The 22289-nt window shown below is 38.2% G+C and overlaps 2 protein-coding genes across 10 annotated transcripts in view; one reads left to right on the top strand and one right to left on the bottom strand.

The window, feature by feature from the left end:
• Positions 1-44: 44 nt before the first annotated feature.
• On the top strand, positions 45-7057 carry LOC139102884 (uncharacterized). 6 transcript variants are annotated; one of them, XR_011545781.1, is made up of 8 exons: positions 48-513; positions 591-877; positions 961-1247; positions 1426-1575; positions 1756-1870; positions 1972-2149; positions 2238-3276; positions 6650-7057. XR_011545781.1 is itself a non-coding variant. In XM_070657076.1 (7 exons), exons 2-7 carry the CDS (start codon positions 665-667, stop codon positions 2357-2359), a joined length of 1065 nt encoding a protein of 354 aa, XP_070513177.1. In that variant the 5' UTR covers positions 45-513; positions 578-664; the 3' UTR covers positions 2360-3825. The 6 variants fall into 6 exon arrangements, 3 of the variants coding, with proteins under 3 accessions (XP_070513177.1, XP_070513165.1, XP_070513187.1); XM_070657076.1 differs by lacking the exon at positions 6650-7057 and having other exon boundaries at positions 45-513; positions 578-877; positions 2238-3825; XM_070657064.1 differs by lacking the exon at positions 6650-7057 and having other exon boundaries at positions 2238-3825.
• Positions 4320-22289, bottom strand: part of Nachra3 (nicotinic acetylcholine receptor alpha3 subunit) — a 66326-nt gene continuing 48356 nt past the window's right edge. For 3 of the 4 annotated variants that reach the window (XM_070656992.1, XM_070656975.1, XM_070656983.1), the window contains 11 exons: positions 18526-18665; positions 18163-18207; positions 13304-13413; positions 12593-12773; positions 11550-11665; positions 10983-11151; positions 9408-9544; positions 9037-9195; positions 7735-7917; positions 7144-7357; positions 4320-6843 (listed from right to left, as the gene is read on the bottom strand). In XM_070656992.1, the coding sequence (XP_070513093.1) occupies positions 6646-6843; positions 7144-7357; positions 7735-7917; positions 9037-9195; positions 9408-9544; positions 10983-11151; positions 11550-11665; positions 12593-12773; positions 13304-13413; positions 18163-18207; positions 18526-18665 (1652 nt within the window). In that variant the 3' untranslated portion in view covers positions 4320-6645. The remainder of the gene's footprint in view (positions 6844-7143; positions 7358-7734; positions 7918-9036; positions 9196-9407; positions 9545-10982; positions 11152-11549; positions 11666-12592; positions 12774-13303; positions 13414-18162; positions 18208-18525; positions 18666-22289) is intronic. The other variant, XM_070657001.1, reaches the window with a different exon arrangement.

Below are 22289 nucleotides of genomic sequence, written 5' to 3'. Positions count from 1 at the left end.
ACATTGTGCAAAGGTTTTTTTTAGTTATTTAACAAGCCCGCGAGCACACTTGCATAACGTATAACGCGTATGCATTACAAAATACGATTGGTTCAATTTCTTATGTATTTACTGCATAACGAGATTGAATTAATATATCGTATTTGTTATGCATGCTACGCATTATGCGTTATGTAAAAGTGTGTACGTGCGATTTAATTAGTATGCATTTTTTTTACATAGCTGCATTTACGATCAGACTATTTTTCTATATATTATATAATTATTATATATTAAATGTGTGTATAATTATTATAAAATTTATCTTGTATACGCATCCGTATGTTATATACATGTATCGTATTGTGTATAATCAACCGGGCTAAAGTCGCCAGCGCCACGGCGTCGTTACGTGGACATGAGAACTATCTGTGTGTCAGGGTGTCAGGGTGTCAGGAAGACTGGGATAGGTGCCATTAATCAGAAGAAGAAGAAGAAGAAGAAGGTGTCAGGAAGATGCACCGGACGGAGGAGGTTAGAGCATTGGGAGCGAGTGACAACAAGTATATATATATATGTATATAAAAATAAATCATAGTTTTCTCGTCCAGGTGAAATCTATCAAAGCTCTGTCACTTGGCCTTAACAATGCTACGCTTTTAAGTAAATTAAAGTAACACAAAATATGTACGAGCAAGCTGTGAGTAGCTGGGCTGTTGGCCTGTACTCTTTACTCGACCCAACGAAGTTCCTACCGTTCGTCCCGAATTTGTGGGACAAGCAAGTTATAGGCTCGCATTATAAAAATGACACGAAAATACAAGAGATCGACGTACTTGTTGGATACCTCATTTTGTTCTGGGTGATACTGTATCTGGTATATGAAAAGAGTCTTAATGTAAGTGGAATAAGTTACATTTTATATGTTCTGCGTTCGAAAATTATATTTGTCTTGTTTTTCTTTTTTTTTCTTTCATGCAGTCATTGTTTAGGCGAATGTACTTTCCATTGCTCCAACGAAACAGGATAATTGAGGCTGTGTGGAACTGTGGATTTTGCTTTGGCAGTATATGCTACATGAGGTCGTCCACTGTCCAGATCTTTGCTTCTCATGAGCAGGGAATAACATACCATGAATTGGGAGTTGCTCTCCACAAGAGCTTTTATTTTCATCAAGCTGGAGTCAACATTCTGTGTCAGGGTGCTTGGATAAAGGGCTGTGCTAACTTGCTCTTTGCATCCTTGGTCTTGAATCCATACCAGCAAAAGTATTTAGAAAAATTTTATTTGCCATTAAAGATTTGCTCATTTGCTTTTATTTTTTAATTTGGTTTTTACTTGCTTTATTTTTTCTTTTTTCAATAGTATTGTCACATCATTAAATCATCAAAAATTATTTTTATTAAATACTGATATTTTTATTAATATTATTTATATGTTTTATAGTTACAGATGGTGTGCAGTTACTAGTACCTTTTTGATGTATAAAGCTATTGACATTGTGATAGTTAACGTTTGCCGAATTCTGTTATGTATTTTTCCAACTGTTGGGAGGCCAGTCTCTAAATTGTTGTTTCTGCTGCACTGCCTGACTTGGTTCGTAAATATTAAGTCTCCAATTTATTTCTTATTAATTTTTTTATATTTAAATATTACAAAGTACGTATAAAATATGTGTTATTTACTCTCGTGGTATAAAGTAAGCCAAACGAAAGAATCAATTTACAATCTAACTAAACTTTATTAAGACAGAATAATATAAATAATCCTTCACAGGGTCTATTTATACTTACATTATGTGCCTACATCATTGCTATGGCCAGAAGACGTCAAGAACACAAGAACAGAGCCTGGCTTGTGGCTTTGGTTCACAGCAGAGTTGTTAGATTCAGTAGGTACAGGTATTTCTTAATGAAATGAGTTGCAGTGCTAATATTTTGACACTATATATGCATACATAAATAATACATGCTAATAGAAATATGTAATTAGGTATGGTTAAGACTCATTGGACACGCGAGGGCTACACATTGGCTCGAAATCTGCCTATTTTCGCCACCAACGCAAGAAGCCACTGAGTTGGCTGGCATTCATAAAAGGCACAAAGAATCTTTAAGAAAGTATCGTAACAATACATCAAAGAAAATTGAATTGTGGCAAACGTTAGTTTGTAAGTTCTATAACATTTATTTTTTATTTTTTTTTACTTAAATTTGAAATTAAATTATAATTCGGATAACATATTACTATATGAACAGGCGCAATGGCAATTAAGAAGAAAATTAAAAGGCTTCGCGAAGCAAGAAGTAATACAGATGCATTGACGAGAGATGTTGAGGAAATGGAATCGCAAATAGATAGTGAGCTGGCGGAGAATTAGCGAAGCTGCACAGAAATACTTCTTACAAGTAACACTTGCAGAGTTTATATCACAAAAGCGATGAGCCTTTTCAAAACGAATTTATTAGTGCGATAGAAAATAGATTTTTTTTTATTGCGATGTTTAAAACACCAAATGCGAATTATTTTTTAATTGTGATGGCGTACATTTCAACGATTGTTAATTCTCTATTGAGATTACTCGTAGTTATATTTATACATAATTATAAACTAGCAACGAAACGAAAGAAGCAGTTAATGTATTTTAGCATATTGGAAGAGATTAGAATTAACGCAAGAAGACTGTGCTGCAATTTTTATACAAAAATTAAGTTTATTTCGTAATTTCGTAGATGTACACCCGCTTACGTAGAAAATTCATCATTGATTATAATTTACTTTAGGATGTCTCGACAACAGTTCGATGAACAAATCCAATAACGTTTATAATCGAGTCGGAGATGCATTTTCGGAACGAATGTTTGCGATTACCATTGCTAATCACTTCGTTTAACGTCTACGCAACTCAAAGCACATAAACATTACGCTAGTCATATGATGTAAAATATATCGGTTCGTTGAATGGCACTTTTATCCGAATTATATACGTTCCTCAGTGTGACATATTTGCATATTAATTTTCAAAGTGGCTAATTTGCGTTTGCGAATCTGTACATGTACAACGAAAAGCAGATATGGTATTTGCTGCGACGACGGCGGCTAGCATACGTGACTTCCTCTCTTCCCTCGGCCGCCGAGGACGTGGGAGGTAGTGGTTCCTCCTCAGTCCTCGACGTCTGGCGCTTCACGGCACATTTACGTACGCGCTTTATGTGAGATTCGACGCACACCACGGCAAGGTCACGTATGCTAGCCACCGTCGCCGCAGCTAACGCCACATCTGCCTTTCAGTGTACGGTATGTGTTAGTGTTATGACGCTGTATTGTTAATACGGAATTATGTTATTGTATAGTTTGCGTTGACAGGCGAAGTAGACGCCGTCGCCGATTTGCAGTAACAAATTAATTCCGAGTCACGTCATAAATTCGATTACAGCGACTCTGTTACGGGTATCGTCCTCGTTTATGGCAGTAAATAGGTAATGTGCAGTGTTGAGCAACAAAATTGTTATCGCAGTAATTTCAGGAGCGACGCCAAAAGTGTACTTAACATACGGTTTTATTCTTAAAAGACGAAGTCTCCGAATTTTTATAGAAATGGAACATTATTTGGTACTACTTTTTATTTTTTTATACTCTAAGAAGAGAGTTCGTATATCTTTCAAATTATTTTATTAAATTATTAGATTACGTCGTATTTTCTAAACACGAGTATGTGGTGTCTATCGATTCTGTATGACTCGAAAATATTGTCCTGCCGTAATATGAATTGCTGATAAATACGTAAATGAAGACAACGACAATTTATTAGATAAGTTTAATCTTATAGACACACTTACAAAATATCTTGTTATATTGTTTTATATCGTGTATGTGTGTGGGCTATTTCGTATGCTTACGGATGTACACCGCCGAAAAAAGATGCAACTTGCGGTATTTTAACTATCACTGCGCTTAATTCGATAAAGTGTAATCGTCATTTTCGTTATACGCACGCTTACGACTCAAAAATTGAACGAAAGAAGGGAAAAAAATTTATGTCAAAATACTTGTAAAATTTATTTCGGTGCTATAATAACGAGAAAAATGCATTTAATGCATCGTATTTAATTTTATGTTAATTTTATATCGCCGCAAAAAGTAATAATAAAAAAGATAACGGCATCGGTTGTCATTTTTTTATTTTTTTTTTTGTTCGAATGAAACCACGCAATGTTAAACGATTTTTAATTTTACTATTGTAATTAATTTAATCCGAGAACACGAACTGCGGAGAGACTTTCGTGCATCATACAACTAATGAGCAATTTAGAAATGTTAATTAAATTATAACGTGCGTGTTATTTATCGACAAAATTATTATATTTCGGTTCCAAAATGATACATCGTAGAATTAACAAAACTTACAGTTTACATCCACCAGGTAAATTATCTATCTATAATTAAAGTTATTTTTAATCTCTAACAAGTTTCTCTTTTGTACTAAATTATATCGAAACGTACAAAATATCAAACACGGTGACTTGCTATCTCGTAATTCACGATTACATGTGTCGTACACTAATAATAAATTATCGCGTTCGTAGTAATCATTATTTTTCTTTTTTTTTTTCTTTTTGGCAAGAATGGCGACGAGCCGCCGTATATCGAAACGAATCGAAATTCAACGGTGTTCGGGACGGGAAGACGGCAAAAATCATTACGGGAAACACTACAAAACAATTCTCGTTATCATCGTATTATATATGATTCCATCAAATCCGTTTAATAAACGTCGGCCGTGTGTGACCGACGCGAAGATGGTGCCGGAACGAATGCAATTACGAAAGTCACCCTTATTACAAACATATACGTTATGAGCAATAAAAGTTGAGTCCTCTAAACTTCCTCCCTTCATCACCTTTCCCTTTAGGCCCAACCCCCGTTTTCTGCGCCGTGCAATCGATGCAGATATTTAGAATTTCATTTTTCATTTACTTTTAAGGTTTTTTTTTTCTTTTTTTTTTCTTTTTTTTTCTTTTTTTTTTTTTAATACGAGAGAACACGCACTTTCGTTCTTTGTGAAAATATGGCCCCATTGTTACAGGCTCGATGTAGTGTCGGGAAATTATAGCATTCCTCTTATTTTGTTCCTGAGTCTGCAACAGGCTTCGCGCGCCTTCGTGCCACTTGCATCCTTCGCGTTGCCATTTCTTTTTGCCGGTTTCTCTGTCGCTCGCGATAGACGCATCTTTTGTGCGAAAGCAATTTAATAATGCACTCGGGGTATCAGTTTATCGCTTGAGTCTCGTGTGCTCGAAGTATTCTTTAATGGAACGAGGAAGATACGGTGGCCGTTCACGGCCGCTGCGTTTCTGCAGATGCACCTGGCATGAAGTTGCGCTATGTTAAGATCTTCCTGAATTAATTCTACAGTATATACGTGTTTTGTCCTCCCTTTTACCTACTATATATTCATTTCTTTTTATTAAACTTTATTATATATTTTTTTTTTCTAGTCGCGAAACAGGCCGCATCTGAACCCGATGACGATACATGAGCTCTTCTTATTACTCGAATTTATTATTTTGTACGCGCATAATAATTTAAGAGCAGCATTAAGTGCCTTAAACAACTCTTATTTTTTGAAACTTAATATTTATAGCATATAAGCTATAGTTTGTGTAATAGAGTTCATATATTTTAAGTATTTAGAATGTTAAAAACATTGTATGAAATTAGAAAAAAAAAAAAAAAAAAATAAAATTAGACGGATAGATGAAGCCGATGATGGTCGTGAATTCCACGTTGTATAGCTATACGTTCTCGCTTTACAATTGCATGTCTTATCAAGTAGCGCGATAAGCTCGGTTTCTTACCAATTAATTCGAGAAATAGAAAGATCTGTCTTGCATTCATCGGATTGCATTACCTACAATGTTGTGAACTTCTTACACCGTCCATGTGTTACACGAAATCAAACGCGATCAGCGTGCAAATGATTGAGACATATTTCCCTCGTCGTATTATTCTTTTCCTTATTATTTTCTGTGCGCGGAAGCTCATTCTCCGCTGTGGTTCGGGAATTCTTAGTAAAAACAATCTCAACGTAATTGTTTTACTCCGTAGGTACCATAATTAACGTGTTAATAGTATTTCGTTTACTTGTCAACAGCTAAGTGTCAGTTTTAAACAACCCTAAAACAGAAAGAAACTCAAAACTGTTGAAATCAATTTATAATTAAGCATTTTTCTTTTTAAATAACCAAATCAATTAATTAGGAATTAAACAAAATTAATTGGCTCTCGTATCGTTATGCAACTTTTTTTTATCACTAAATATCCTGTACGCGAGACATATAAGTAAACGTATCAACCCACTGACTGTCATATCATTGTTATTCGTGGACCAGCGATTCTTTATCTCTTATAACGTTAATTACCCATTTAATAGTTTTCTTACGTCGTTAATTAAGAGTAGAAAATAAGAGTCTGACGGTCAATGGGTCGCTATAAGAATTCCCCGTTCGACAGCGGCGCGAAGTCGAAGCCCTAGAAAGGCTTCAGTCTTTCGGACGTTTCGCTCGCCGCCTGTGTCGATGTGGTAATTAGTAGCGATAGGTTCTCGTGTATATGCTTGTATACGTGTTTTACGCGCGCGGCATTAATGCAATTAGTAATTGTCCCTCAGAGGCTCGTGACCATGTGTGGCTTGGCAGTGGTGGAGGCGATCTCGGAGAGCCGCACGTCAATGGGGATGCGATCGTCGTACAAGGTCGGCGCCTGCAATATTATCCCGGCCGTGCCGACAATTACGGCCAGCGTGAAGATCCAGAGGAATAGTCTGTCGAGCACCATCGCGACGTACTTCCAATCCTCCTTGACCTACGACCAAAGTCGTCGTTAGCGACAATCCGAACGTAAAGTCTTGAATTATTTCTCAGAGCTACACGAGAAGGTTGATTTGTGGTTGCAAAATGTATTAAAAAGAATTAAATTTTGCTTAAGTAAAAATGGTTTTAAATAAGTAATATCTAATAGAAGTCTTTGCAAGAGAAGATTCTTAATAAAAATATGTTATTTTTTTTTTACACTCTAATTTTTGTTAAATGAAAATTTTTTCAAATGTGTACGTTGATATCTCAGTCTGATTTTGTTATTTGAGTTGGACGAAATTTTTATTACTCTAGTAGAGTCCTCCTCTCGTTTTGTGTGATCGGCGATGAAGCGGATGCCTTCTATGGCCTTGTATAGTTCTGGGCAGTGATGCCAATGATGAAGCGTGTTGCAGAGAGCGTCGACGCTCTCTTCGGTCGGAAGCTGCGGCGGCGGCGCGGCCGTTGCCGCCGGCGAACCGTGGATACGACACGTGCTTCCTAAATTTACTGCTTCCAGCTCTCTAAACAGATAACGCACAAATCATTAGAAACAAGAGGATCAAAGACATACACCTCCAAATACTTACAAAATTAATAAAAAAGAAAATAAATAAAAGAACTTACAACGTTTCGCAGACATCTGAACAAAGCAGCTAAAAGTGATTCGTTCAAAATCCAATTATAAACATAATTCTTTTTTTTTTTTTTTTATATAATTCCTTTTTGATTTACAAAACAGTTTCACCCAAACGTGAAATGCAGTAAATGCGTGGTGCGTTTAAAGCTCTGAATTACAATGAAATAAATTCTATACGCTATTCGACACCGCGCGGCCCATCCGATAATACACAGACATTATTTGATATGTTTCGAGAGTAATATCGGTGAAATCGAATACCGAGGATGCAGCTCGTCCCGTGAGTCGACACTAGGAAAGAGCACGGAGGACTCGACCAACTCCGAGGCCGAGGACTCGACGAACAGTGATGGGTCTCGCAGCTCGAGACCGTTGCACGTCCGGACCATTACCCGGTGTCCACGATGCCCGCCCATGCTATGCCTATCCAGCTGATACTGCGGCCTGAAACGGTACAACATGATCCATCTGACACGGAAGCTCGTTTCGTCCCACTCCCCAATTCGGTTTCGGAGCTATGAAAGCGCAGAGTCTCGTGCGATCGTAGATCAACCTCGATCTCGATTTTTTATTGTCTTTTATTTCTTTATAATTCTGAAAATTAGAACGAGATAGAAGGCAAGTAGAAAACGGAGATCGTACGATCGCGCGAAGCGTTACTTGAGAATCCATGAATCCGGAACCGACGTTCTTCTACAAATAATTGAAAAAAAAAAAAATAATAATAAAATTCGCTGACTGGCCTGCATTATAATGGCTTTAAGCTTAGAGTGCAGCGATGAATAATTTATTGCTTCGTAATATCGAGAGCTTGCGAGTATCTCGTACCATATTCCGACGAGATTGTGCCTACACATGCTCGTAACTTCTATTTAGTTCGGCAGAGTTGCGAGTGTTTCGGGAATTCGAGTAATGTCGAATAATGAAGAGCAAGATTCTGTATAAAGTCAGTATCTGGCGGTGCGATAGTGCCCAATTTAACGGCAGTATCAATGAAGCATTCAATATTGCGCATTGCACGAGCATGTAAGTCGCAGTGACATCGCGTGACGTAAAAGAGCGTTATGCATCGTGAAATAAAATTTCCGAATAAAATAAAAAGATACAATTATAAAAAAAATTATTCAAATTTAACTCTGTCGTTTTACGTTATTGTAAGAAACTTTAACTTAATTCCATATTGTTTAATAAAAAAAAAAATAATAATAATAAATGCATAATCTAGAAAGATTCATGCAGCATCTAGACATATTTTTTTTTGTGCAGTTTTTGTTTTATGCGATCTTCGATCGAAATAAATAATACGCCGACGTTTCGTCGGATGGTTCGGCGAGTTTTGTTTGTATGACAGTAGACAGCGAAGAGAAGATGCAACGAAAGGCGAGACACATCACTCACGATGCAGCGCGATGCAGAAGTGTGATGCACCGTGGTGCTAAATGCTTGCAGGTACGGACGCGACACTAACGTCACGTGCACAGGGAAACGCTAATGAGTGCTCTAATGCTCGCTCTGGCGTGGTTCCAGCGACCGGGCCACAAATGCCAGAAGAATATATCTTGCCTGGAATCGTAATCGGTTCTCTGCGACGGCGTATTATACCTGCGCATTACCAGCAGCCTCGGCAGGACGTGGATGAACACTCGTCGGACCCACGGCGACATTACGTGGGTCTGCGGCGAACGGAAGTGAACGTTCAGGACCACCACTGTTACACATATGCTGCAACGGACAAAACACAAGTGCCAGGATAGATCGTCGCACAAACTCGATAGCGGATTATCATAAATTTAAAATAAAATAACACGCGTTCAAAGTTCAAAAACAGCCTGCTGGCGAATTAAAGACATTTAAATAACGTGAGCTTGATTTAATCTGTATTAAAGAGAATTGTGTATTCTTTTGCAGCGGCGAGTATGCGTATTTATTTGTACCTGAAGGTGTCGAGGATCATGGTGAAGAGGACGAATTTACCGAGAAGCGGTACCACAAGCGACGTAGGCGGGATTATCTCGGCCAGCAGAAGGAAGAACACAGTCAGTGACAATAGAATCGAGATGGACAAGCTGACCTGCGGCAGAACGGGACAGAAAAGAGATTATTTGTAGAAGGCGTCACTAGAATTGATGTTAAAATTATATAAAGTGTTATTAGATTCTCTTAGGTAATATACCTTTGGTTATAAAAAAAAAAAAAAAAAAAAAAAAGAAGAAGAAAAAAGAATTACAATTGATGAACAGAGAAAATATTCGAGACTTTTGTCTTTCAAAATTCAGATTAATTAACTCTGTTTTTTATTATTTTTTTTTTACACATAATAATTTTAATAACTCCAACAAACTGGTTTTATAAGTTATCTATTTTTTTTTTCTCTCTTTCATATTTTTTATTCCATAAACTTAATCCTCTAAAGTTTGCTTTCTAAGAAGCTTATAAGATCACTCCAGAGTATTTATAAATGATTATATAACCGTGCTGCAATCGCAACGTCTCGAATTACTTTATTTGCAACGAGAAAGAAGACTTACAACTTACGGGCCGTAAACAGTTTCGTCGGAAAATAATTATTTCTTGCTGCGTTCGAGAGAAAAGAATCGATAATCAATTCGCTCGGTTTCGATCTTACAAGTACGTTTCGTCTCGCGGTACGCGGAGATGAGCTTTCGGCCGCGAATTTATACGGCCGCAAACGAGTTTCGCACTCGAGAAGTGTCGATTGGAAAGGGGGTTTTTGTCCCGCTCGCATTGATTCACGCCTAGCCGAGGCATGCTTTCTAGCCCCGGTACCTCTTTCCCGACATCATCCCCGTCCGCGTATTCCCGCCGATCGCGAAAACGACCCCGACGCCCTGACATTTGACATTCCCTCCCTTCGTTCTGGTTTCGTTCTATCCGCCTCGAAGAACGGCCCCGGCGGCGCGCACCGGGCTTTTCCGGCGACAAAGCGGAAGAATACATCTGAATTATGTAAGCCGATAAGTGGATATCGGCGCCCGAGGTCGGGCGTGCCTTACGAGGCGTTTAAAGACGTAGCACACAGGCGCGGTGAAAAGGTCGCCTCGCGGGATTAAACCGTAATGCCGGCGCGACATATTTCGTACACCCGAATCTAATCGTGCCGAATCCTCCCGCGCGTCTGCAAAATTAATTCCCGCCTGACAAAGGCACTCCCGAGGGCCTGTGTAAGGAGAAACGCGGCCTCGGGACAATAAGGTCGTACGCGGATAAAATTGTAATGGAGAATATCGTTCTATTCCGACGAGATTCGATCGCGGTGCTATTTTTCCTACCGTTGCTCCGACTCGGTCCGGGTGATTCCACGGTGTTTCAAAGATTGACCTGCCGGCTTTCGAGGAGAGGCTTTTTTAACGCGCCGAGCAACGGGACCGATTCGGCAGGCGAAACACGCGAACGTTGATCTCGAAACGCGTCGCCGGGTTCTACGGAGCGAAACGTTGATTAGGGGAATAAGTGGGATTAGGGGAGTAAGTTGCTTGGGAATTAATTACCTTCTCTCCACTGTCGCTTGGCAAGTAAAACACCAGCACCGTGAGGAATGATATCCCCATGCAGGGTATTATGAGATTAACAGTATAGAATAGAGTCTTCCGTCTCATGGTGATGTTGAAAGTGATGTCGAGGTAAGGCTCGTCACAACACGTGTAAAACTTTTCGTTTCTGCAATTTGCACATTTGCATGCTCCGCTTAATTAATTTCACGGCCGATTTGTGGCGACAAGAAAGAAAAAAAAGAAAAGTTAATATTAAGAATCTCATGCGTATTTCGGCGACCTTCTACGAGCTATGAAATAAAAATCGATGTTATTAATATTGTTAATTATTGACAAAATTATTATTAATGCTCAATGAGACTTATTGAGCTAAATGTCAGCGATTGCCAATATATTTTAAAGCCGTTTATGAGAAGATCGTTGTTAAAGAAATATAGAGATCCCCGCCGATTGCAAGTTAATGTTAAATCTCCAAAAAGTTTAGAAAATTTTTAGAAAATCTTTAGGAAATATTTCAAAAGGATTTAGAAAAGATTTATGAAAATTATTCAAACGTGTATGTACCTTACAGCAGGGACTTCTAGTATATCCCACTCGACGGAAGTATAAAACTCCGACAGATCGACGCCGATGTCGACGACATTGCTGCCTCGGACCTCGTCGATGTGTCTAAGATCGACCTTAACAGTAAATTACTAAATTTTACAATGCATTGTTAACGTCGCGTTGTCTGCCATTCGATGTGTCAATCGATGTGCAGTATAAGTTTAAGTATTAACACTTGAATTTTTTTAAATATTTAAATTAATGTTTAAATATTTCAAGATGAGTTAAAAAAAATTAGTTACAATGTCTATGGTTTTTTTTTTTTTTTTATGGGATCAGAAATAGATTACATAACACTATAAAACGAGAGCACTCTTTAGACGACATAAATTCTTAATATTTGGGTTACCAATTCGTCTCACTATTTTATTTTTATTTCAAGTTTAGTTCCGTTCAGCCACGTTTATACTCGATTGCGCTTCTAACAAGCGACATTTTACTCAATAAAAAAAAAGATAACAAGCGAGATATACGATCTTTCACCGTGTGATGTCTAACAGCCGGCGGCAACAATACTTTCGTTATAACGTGCCGCGAAAGTCGCTTCGAGAATATTTATGATTGCCCTAACAAGACCTACGTGAGATATTCTCGCTGCACCGACAAATTGAATTCTTTCAGCCCTCGAGATTAATTGAATAGATCATCTAGAAAGAACATATATCGCGAAAAAAAAGGGAATAAAAAAACTTTAATTATTTACTACCGCTATTTTGATTTACAAAAAAAAAAAAGAAAACAAGCGCGAAAAAAATTAGTTAATTTCTTTTTAAACTTGATAAAGATAAATATCTTATCCGCGATGATTAAATTAGTGTTCGAAAAAGATAAGGAAATTTCTAAAATACATCTTGAGTCCGTATTATAAAATTTTAAATTTTAATTGCAATTATTTCATTTTCCTTAAAAAAAAAAAAACAAGAAAAAAAATAATAGAATTTTCCGAAATCTATTTCAAAGTATTATAATGCGGTGTCTGTGAAGCACCCAACGATTCTCACCTGGAAGCCGTCGTAAGTCCACGAGCCGAATTTCATCACGCACGTCTGCTCGTCGAAGGGAAAATATTCGACGTCGATCTCGCAGGAAGACTTATAAATCGCCGGCGGCTTCCACTCGACCCTACCCGTGTAGTTGAGGGTTGCCTTCGTTGCCAGCGTCACCTCGAAGTTACCGTCGGCGCTGTAAAACATAAATTTTTTAATATCGCGCCTCCCAAAAGAAAATAATCTCGTTTGAAAGAAAGTAAATAATTGCTTTTCTGAAACCAACAATAAATTAATATATAAAAGTTGGACTAAAAGAAAAAAAAAAAAAAAAGAAAAATTTGTTTTTATACCCAAAAATGTTTTTATTACTTTGGTATTAAATACCAAAAGATTAATCATTTAAAAGTTATTTTCACAAGTTTTACAAAATCTCTCCACTCATTTTTACTTATTCATAATGTTATACTGTATTTGTGACCGTAAATCAAAATAACACAAGTTCTTATTACTCTGAAATAAGAATAGAATATAAAAATCAAGACGTTTATCAGTTGTAAAAGAAAAAATAAAAAAATTAATTACTCGTATGTTTAAATTTGAAACGTTATAAATTTTTTAGATAATCGATATTCAGCAATTAATTAAAATTAATAATATTTTTTAAAATATTTTATTTTAAATAAAGAAAATGTCGGTCAACCTAATCGTTATTAATCATCTTACTTGTTGTATAAAACTATATCGGGCCTCCATATGTGATCTGACGGTACATGCAGCATCTCCACCCCGCCGTACTCCTTCGGATCCCATTTTAGTTTGTAATCATACCACGACTGCGAACAAAGAATTAATGTACTGTAACATTATCATATATTACTCTCCCTGCAAACTTATAATTTCTATTTATTACGTTAGTCTTTTGAGGAATTAGGCCACTGTGGAAATATAAAGAAATAACGTATTTTTTGTTCCCGATAAAACCTTCAATTTTTTTTCCTTTTTTTTTCTTTCTTTCTTTCTTTTTCTTTGATTATTGACGTTTTTCTCGAAGCTATTGTAGTTCATAGCAGAGTAACATCCACCGTCGCAATCTACGAGCATGTTCTTCGAGAACATCGCGCCATTATTGTAACAGCTCCGGGACAAGCTTCCGAAATGTCGCCCTCGATGTCGATCAATCTATGATACGCGGTGTTAATATTTGTAATCGAAACATGGATTAAATATAAATTATTAAATGCGTCAAACAATTACGCACTCTTGGGTTTATAAAATTTGCAATACTAAAACATTTTCACAATAATTGTATGCATAATCATCGTCCTGGATTATCACCGATCGTGCAAACGAGCTCTCTATCTTTTGTTGAATTATAAAGTTAAATTATAAAAAAAAAAAAAAATTAAAAATTCTGTTATACTTCTATTTAATATAAAATTATTAAATTATTTTATAAAGAACAAAAAAAAGTTGTATCGTGGAAAATTTTGCGTTGAATGCACCGACCCTTCGTTTTTTTTTTCTCGTTTTATTTCGTGCTTCTTTTTTCCCTGCACTTTCGAATACACCGCGAGAACCGCGCTTCATCCGTCTTGTCTATTGTGAGAAATTTTCAATAGATCAACGTTAACTGGGGTAACGATGTCCATCGAAAATAACGTACGTCGTAATACACGCTGGCCCTAACGTCCGCGCGATGTGGATAACTTCGCGGCACGAACGAACGATAATTATAATTATATCCGTAAATCAATAAAATTCACAGGAAGAATCGCGACAAGCTCGTTCCTCTTTCCTTTCAGCTGTTATTTATTCGTTGACCAGGGAAATCACGCCGGTCATCTGCGACGCGGTATTGATTTCTCTCCTCTTGATTAAACGCAGATGCAATATAGGGATCGATTCCATAATTTCCGTTCTGGCGAACATAATTACATGTTACCCCATTAGTAATAATTATATTAGATACTGTAATTAGAAGATCAATTAGATACATCCCACAAAGCTCGCTAAAACAATCTTTAAACCTCCCGTTTTACTTTCTTTTTTTTTCTCTTCTTTTTTTTTCTAAATGGGAAAGTGGGACAATATATAATTTGGTAATATATTTTCCAATTAATCCACTTTTTAAGCTCATTACAATGGCCTAATCTCTCAAATTGGCATTTGCAAACTCGGCAATACGTCGGTGACGTTTTTAATTTCGCGTTACGTATCTGCGAGCGATGTGGTTTTTATGAACAAAACTTTTCTTCGGCGGTGTAATCTCTTTTTCACTCCCGCCGGGTAGCGGGCTCCCATATTTTTGCATGCCAGAACAATCGATTGAATAAATCATTGTGAGAAATTGTTATTCGAAATGAAAAAGAAAATGATATATCGCCGCGTCGAACAAAATACCATAATACCGCGCTCGCGCGCGGACACTTTTCATCCGCGACCGCTCCGCGAATTAATCCGCCGTTAATTCATGTATTTAGAATGGAAGGCGACAAAGGATACAGCAGATCAAGCCACTTCGTGAGCGCGCACCGCGCACAAAGGCGATATATTTTGCAACTTTCCTCATTGAAAGTTGCAAGGCCGATACGCGCGGATTTGCATCCGGTGCAACGAACTCCTTCGTTAAGTTAAATTTTTATTGAAAAATTTCATTAATTCATCTGTTCAATTTCGCGGACGATACAAAGCCCGTTTTTCTTCCCGCAGAATTTTGCAATAAGATTTAGAAAAAAGAAAGAAAAAGGGGAAGAAGAAAAAAATATGCGTGAGATTAACATTGTTTATTTCCTCCGCGCACCGTGCATCAAAGAAATTTGTAATCAACCGTCTTCGTCGACTGTGCATTAAACTTTTATAAAAAGTATCCTGAGATAAATGGGCGAAAGTTTCGTGATGAATTTTTGGCGAACTCAAAGTCAATTCTTCCTCAATAAAGATGTTAAGAGAATTTTTAAAGAAAAAGTTTCCTTTTCAAATTACAATCTCTTTGAGTTTCAGGTTTAAATCAAAATCCCGTTACAAAATATTTATTTCTAATAAATAAGAAATACGGAATAAAAGAACGATACAATGGAACTTGAAATTTTAATTTATCATTTAAAAGTTATCGGGAATTTTTTTTTTTCTTTTAAGGAATTAATATTTCTAAAGAAAGGATCTAAGAAATAAGAAATAATCTTACATTGATTGCAATTAAACTGCAAAATTCGCAATTAAATACGAAGGACAAATTGACTTTAATTAACGCGCGATTGCTGTAATTGCTCGTATGTCAAAGGAACGTCAGACTAGATGTAGCTCTGACACTGCCGGCCACCGGGAAACAGCGCTTCCTTCGGGCGTGGACACGGGCTTTCTGCGCGAGCCCATGTTGAATATTAACTCACCGCCGGGGCCCTTTCGTTTACGCATTGCCATATTTGCCAGAATATTATGTAGTTGCACATTACGATATTTCGCGAAAACCCGGTCTGTGTTTAACCGAACCAAAGGTAACGCTTAGTTAAATAGCGACCGGGCGCGCACTCCGCGAGGTAATTTATTAAACATTCATCGCGAAATTGCATAATCCTCGTAATCCATTTGCAACTCCGACACGCTTTAAAGCGGTAAGGAGGGGGGAATTAAATTTGACTACGGTATATAGATCAAATGTTTCATCGCGACAAATTCTACATTGATCTCTCGCTAAAAGCGTTTTTCAACGCGTTAATTTTTCCCCCTCCCCTTCTCCCTTTCCCTCCCCGCGATAATTAGATGCGCGTTGGTCGCGATCATGATTTCGCGGAACAATTAAACGAGCGTTGGTCGCGATTTCGATTTTCAACATAATTTAAACGCATGTAACCGCGACAAATGGAGGGCTTTATGGAAATTCTCACGCGAGATCGGCCAGAGATTAACATTTGTCGCGTGTAAATAAAATATTATTATACAAATTACGAATCGTTACGAAGTTAAATGCGGTAGGTAATGTGAAAAATTGACGGTGGATTCATTGAATCGTTTAAATGTTTTCGGTCAACTGGGGCCGGGATGACGGGACTCGATTAATTCCAGGTAGCGAGCCGTGGCGAAATCCGCAATTTTCGTGGGTGAACTTCGCGATAACATTGATGCGCGACGCGGTGGACATCCCGAACTTTCGGCCGGCGTGATGTCCGTTCGTATAACTCTCTGAACTGTACGCGCGAGCATTAACGACGATGTGCCTGGTTTATCGCGGTGGCATTAATATTCGGCCCCTTTTCACACCAATGAAATTTCAACGCATATAATAAACTAATGGAAATTATCAAACGTGGAAACGTTCTATTCACGAAACTTCATTGTAAATTACGTGATACTTAATAATTAAATTAATAGTTAATTATCATGTTAACGAAGCGCATCGCGACAAATCGCAACTATATACGCCGTTTTTCTTTGTTTTCGAGTTGATTTTTATATCAACGATTAAAAGGAAAAACTTAAACGAGCATGGACTTAATGCATTCATGAGGATTTAAACGAAAGTTGGAATAAATCGAAATTTGTAATGAAACTGGAACGCTTCAATCTCAGCCGCGGTATGAATTTCCATTTACTCTCACTTGATTTCTATTATCAATCTCGCCGGCCCGTTCCCATTATGTTTTTTAATTGTTTGCAACTGCAATAATTAAAGCTCACAATATGTGAAAATATTTGGTCGGGAGAAACGCGGTGATCTGAAACGCACGTGAGGGGAGGAAAAAAAAAAGGGTATCGCGGAAGGTAAGTTCGCGTGAATAAATTCGAGATCAATTCCAACGAGAAGTAATCAGAGATTTTTATAGTTCCTGCTGGAATATCCGGTCGATAATTAATAATCCACGTCGCTAACGTTTGTACGCACGTTACTTTTGTTTATTCCAGTTAATTAAATAAGAGCTTGAGAACTTAATAAGAAGTTTTTCAAGACTTCCCAGGCGACACCCTGCCAATCGTGTCACGAGGTGTCTGCTCTTTAATGACCCGATTTTCCGCCGCGTATTTATTACACGAATCTATTTCGTGCCCGCGATATATCCTAGAACGGAAAAACGGTCGCGCGCACGCCGGGGCGAATCTATCTATCTTATATAATCCAGCGTACGAAAGTGGGTTGCACGGTTCACCGGAGTTATTTTCTGGCTTCTCAGGCGGAAGCTGCTGTCCGATCTTCTGCGTACGAAAATCTGCGCATGTAGACACGTGCTGAAACGTGTCAACGGCAGGACTAGGCCTTCCACGTGGACGGCGGCCAACAATGAAAGTTCTGCGGACTTACGTAATCGGCAATAGTTGCGGTTCCCTTTTCTTTCTTTTTTTTTTCTTTTTTTATATGTATTGTTATATATTTATTAATATACACATTAACTATATGTATTAATTAATTCTATATGTATATTTTTATGTATATGTATAATATATATTATATTAATTTTTAATAATTAATATTTATATAATATATAATATATAATTGTAAGATAATTATTATTTTAATAATTATAAGATCACAATTACCCCCGATCAATCCCCCTTTTTCAACATCTACGTAAACGTTTTGAGGTAATTACCTGCTCGACCCAGAGGTTCGTCGTCATGATCTGATTCTTCAAATTCTGCAAGAGAACAATTCTGTGTGAAAAATACATCGGTCCTGCCTGCTCTGAAAAAAGGTTCGTTACTGAGCCGAAGCATCTCGTGCCGTCACGAGATGATTAAAAGGCGGACACGTCAACATAGCATCCCGCCGTGACAATTTTTATCGTTACAGGGCGTGAGCCTAGAATTAAAAATCGCCCTCGATATCGCGATGTTAACTCGGAAAGTTGATACCGCGGTAAAATATTAAACGCAGAGAGACCGTCTATATTGATCTTTGATTCTATTCTCGAGCGCCTTATCTCGGATTGTTGCACGAATGTACGATTGCTTACCACATCGATGAGCTGCGAGAGCTTGAGCTTGATTTTAACGGTGAGGGCGTCTGTGACGTTGACCACTGGCCGTACCAGCTTGTTGTAATTCGACAGGAGGTCGTCGTATAATCGCTTCGCGTCTGGATTTCCTGAGCATCCTGCAAGCACAGGAATAAAAGCATGTCCTAAAATCGTTGCCCGAAAGAAAATCTTATATCGCACTCAGCTGGATCGATCTCGACGTGTTACACAATGTTCATTGTCTTTACCTGACGAAGGGGAGGGGGTTGAAGTTAAATTAACAGATCCAGCGGAGAATTATCTCTCGTATCGTCAAACTTTCCCCGATACCACGGAACAATATACTGTTATATCAATCATATCACGAATGCAGCTTCGAAAAAAACGTTTAGCTTTTATTTTACTAATTAATCAGAACGGATATTCTGATTTAATCACTCTCCTCGGGTTCGGTGTCGGTTTTGCTCCTTCACTTCAACGTGACTTCTCCCGGCACTTCCGCGATATTTAGAACTAATATCGCGATTCGTGACGGCCGTCGATAAACGAAGCGAAAACAAGGGGCCGAGCCGGAAAGGACCCGAGGAAGGGAGGGGTGGAAAAGCGAGAATTATTTCGCCCGAAGGGCAGATATCAAAGGAAGGGAGACAGCCGTGGATAGTTTGCCCACGTAACAGGACAGCCCGGTAATTCCGCTCCGTAGTTTTCCCATTATCCGTGCCCGTGTGAGCGTGCCGTGTGTATTTCGCTTTGCGCATATTTAACCCTTTGCCGTACGGCAGCGCATAAAGTGTTGCCCGTCATTATAAAGACTAACACACGAACCGAAAGATACGTACCGAATATACTCCGCGCCGGTCCCCGCTTATTTGCAATTTCAAAGTAAAACGTTGAGCCTTTAGAGTTCAGGCGCGACGCCGCGAATCCACCATTAATATCGGGGGTGGAAGCGACACAAAGCGAGGCCTGAGAAATCGCGTTTCGCTAAGCATCGCGATTCGCGTGTACACGCGCGGGTCGGGAGAACGTATTTCCCATTTATGCCTCTCCTTTAACGTTTGATTACCCCGTGCCTCGAAAGCCGCAGTATTTTATTATTAAGCGGACTTTTAGTCGTTGTCGGCGCGGTCGAGGCACTCGAAATAAATACTTAATAACGTAATAATGTCTCTCGAGTCAACATTAAACGTAGTATGTGTCGATATCTCGTCGTCACGATAGAGATGCCGACGAAATTTGGCTTGCCGTTGTGCTCGATGTTCGCCACCCTCGCGCGACGTTTTATTACAGTTTTACGAGCTGTCGTCCGTCTCAACTAACGCGTGCGTGGACGCAGCATCACCGGTGATTTTAATTTTGAAACCGAGCCAGAGGGAGGTAAGAGGAGGGAGGGAAGGGTGCTTCCGGGAGACGGCACCGGGAAATTGGATTCAAGACTAACCGGAAAGATCACAGCCGCGGAACGGAGGAGTAAAGTTGCCCGCGAGAATGTCAATAGCGATGAGGTCCGATATTCAGTGTTTGTTCTAATTTAATGCCTGACGTACCAGAATAATCTTGAACTATCGCTAGCACAAGCTAGCACCGCGAGCGATACGTTGGAATTTATCTGCGCGCATTAAAAAAAGTGTTATACCGCGCCATTGGTAAAAACTCACCGATAAACTTTTATTACGATGCGTTATATATATATGTATATATATATATATATATTTTTTTTTTTATAGTGATTTAACTTCGACGGTATAATTCCGCACGAAACGTCCGGTAACGTAATGAAAAATCGCACCCAACTTGTACATTTATGCACTTCCAATTTGTACATTTTATACATTTACGACTTGATACATTTTAATGGCGTGTGTCGTTACGCGCCGCGCATTTTAGCATTTTACAATTAAACCAGATAGGCGTTTCGACGATCTCGATAATTGAGCGCGAAAAACATTTTATCTAGCTTGAATTATAATTACTATAACATATTTAAAAAAAAACAAAAAAAAACTGAAAGTTAAAGTGATTAGTAAATTAACGAGAGTAGTATTTAATTAACAATTTTCACAGAAAGATATTATATATAAATGATAAAAACATGAGTTAGTTTTGATCAAAAAAAAGAAATAAAATTAAATCACCGAAAATTCAGAGAACGATAAAATTAAATCGTAATAAAGACACTAAATGTAAAATAATTATTAATCAACTGCAAGAGTATAAAAAAAAAAAAAGCAGACGTAGTAGTTAATTTATTTGTCTAATTAATCTTAAAATTTTTAACTTTTCCTTATTTATTAATTTACGTATAAACTAGACATTACAAAGCGCGCGCGTTATTTTACATTCGTTCTTTCCCATTACAATCGTTCTTTAAAAAAAGCCGTTTTACATTTAATAATTCAATAACCACAAATATATTTTCACGTTTCACACAGCACCTACTTTAAACACTTCTTGCTTTTTTAAATCTAATTAATTGTAAGTAAATGTATTTCAATACTAAATCTGCCCATTTTATCGCGAATTAGCTTCAAGATCGCTGCCTTTAACGTATTGAGTATGTACATTGAAAAGCAGATATGGCATTTGCTGCAACGAGCGGCGACGGTGACTGGCGTACGTGACTTCCCCCTCTCTCGGCCGCCGAATGTGGAGAGATGTAGTAGGCCGCGTTCCCCCTCAGTCCTCGGTGACCGATACTCCACAACACATCTACGCGCGCGCTTCGTGTGAGATTCGACGCACATCACGCCAAGATCACGTACGCTAGCCGCCGTCGTAGCACCACGAATGCCATTTCTGACGGTGAGTGTACGACGCGAATACTACGCACAAAACACGTGTGATAACCTTCTATATAGTAGCTGTTAGTCGTCGCGTATCTGACCTCCACATTCTTCTTGTACAGAGTTTCCTTACGCAAAAACGGTCTTGTCGCGAATGGCTGAGCTCTCCAGGACAGTGTCTAATCGCAATTCCTTTTCTGTTTCAGATTGAAAACCTGGAGGAAGGTCAAAGCATCCCCCGTCGTTGAAATCAGTGAAAGTGCGGGCGTGAAAGTCGGGAGTTTTGCTTAAGTAAATGAGCGGAAAAAGTTTATCGCGTAAGTTTTGTGAACCGGAGTGTTGTAGAATATCGCGCGAAAGATTTCAGTACGTAATTAGCTTACGCGCGACTATAGCTTAACAACCGTTTAATAACCGCTTATTACCCGCAATTCTCGTGAGAGTCGTGTGTGCCTGTGAAGGAAATTGTGCGAGAAAGAAGGATCTAAGCTGACAACCGACACCCTGAGAGAAGGAAAAGACCCAGGAAGGGTTCCTGCTTCAACGGAGCAACCCAGAGGTAAGAATCACTTTTTACTTGAAAAGTTCTTTGCTGTTTAACGAGATCTCTTTTTCGCGCCGACATTGAGGATTAATTACAAGTAACAGTAAATTTAATAATTAATATGAGAAGAAAGTCAAATTTTTGAATTAATCGCCTCGAAATCACGTTTGGGCAGTAACCAACGTGTCTTTTAATTGTCGAATTCAAAAAAAGTAATTAGAGACGTGTAATGATTTTTTTTATAATGAGTGTTAATTTAATCTCTCTACAATTAAATTTTTTTATTGATATGTTACAGGATCGTCGTAGCTGTACCTCCGTTGCCACGCATCGATCGGTGAGTAGCAGAATTTTTTTACAATACTAGCTAGGGTGTTTATGAAAATTATTACACGTAAAAAAAAAAACGACAAACATTAAAATTAACTAAATAA

The sequence above is a fragment of the Cardiocondyla obscurior genome, linkage group LG01, assembly GCF_019399895.1.
Source record: "Cardiocondyla obscurior isolate alpha-2009 linkage group LG01, Cobs3.1, whole genome shotgun sequence".
Lineage (NCBI taxonomy): Eukaryota > Metazoa > Arthropoda > Insecta > Hymenoptera > Formicidae > Cardiocondyla > Cardiocondyla obscurior.
This window is presented reverse-complemented; position numbering and strand designations above follow the sequence as displayed.

Excerpts from the sequence above, each read along its gene's own strand:
- LOC139102884 (XM_070657076.1), top strand. The coding sequence starts at position 665 with ATGTACGAGCAAGCTGTGAGTAGCTGGGCTGTTGGCCTGTACTCTTTA. Across the intron at positions 1,871-1,971 it reads CAGCAGAGTTGTTAGATTCA|GTATGGTTAAGACTCATTGG; the intron begins GTAGGTACAGGT and ends ATATGTAATTAG. Across the intron at positions 2,150-2,237 it reads ATTGTGGCAAACGTTAGTTT|GCGCAATGGCAATTAAGAAG; the intron begins GTAAGTTCTATA and ends CTATATGAACAG.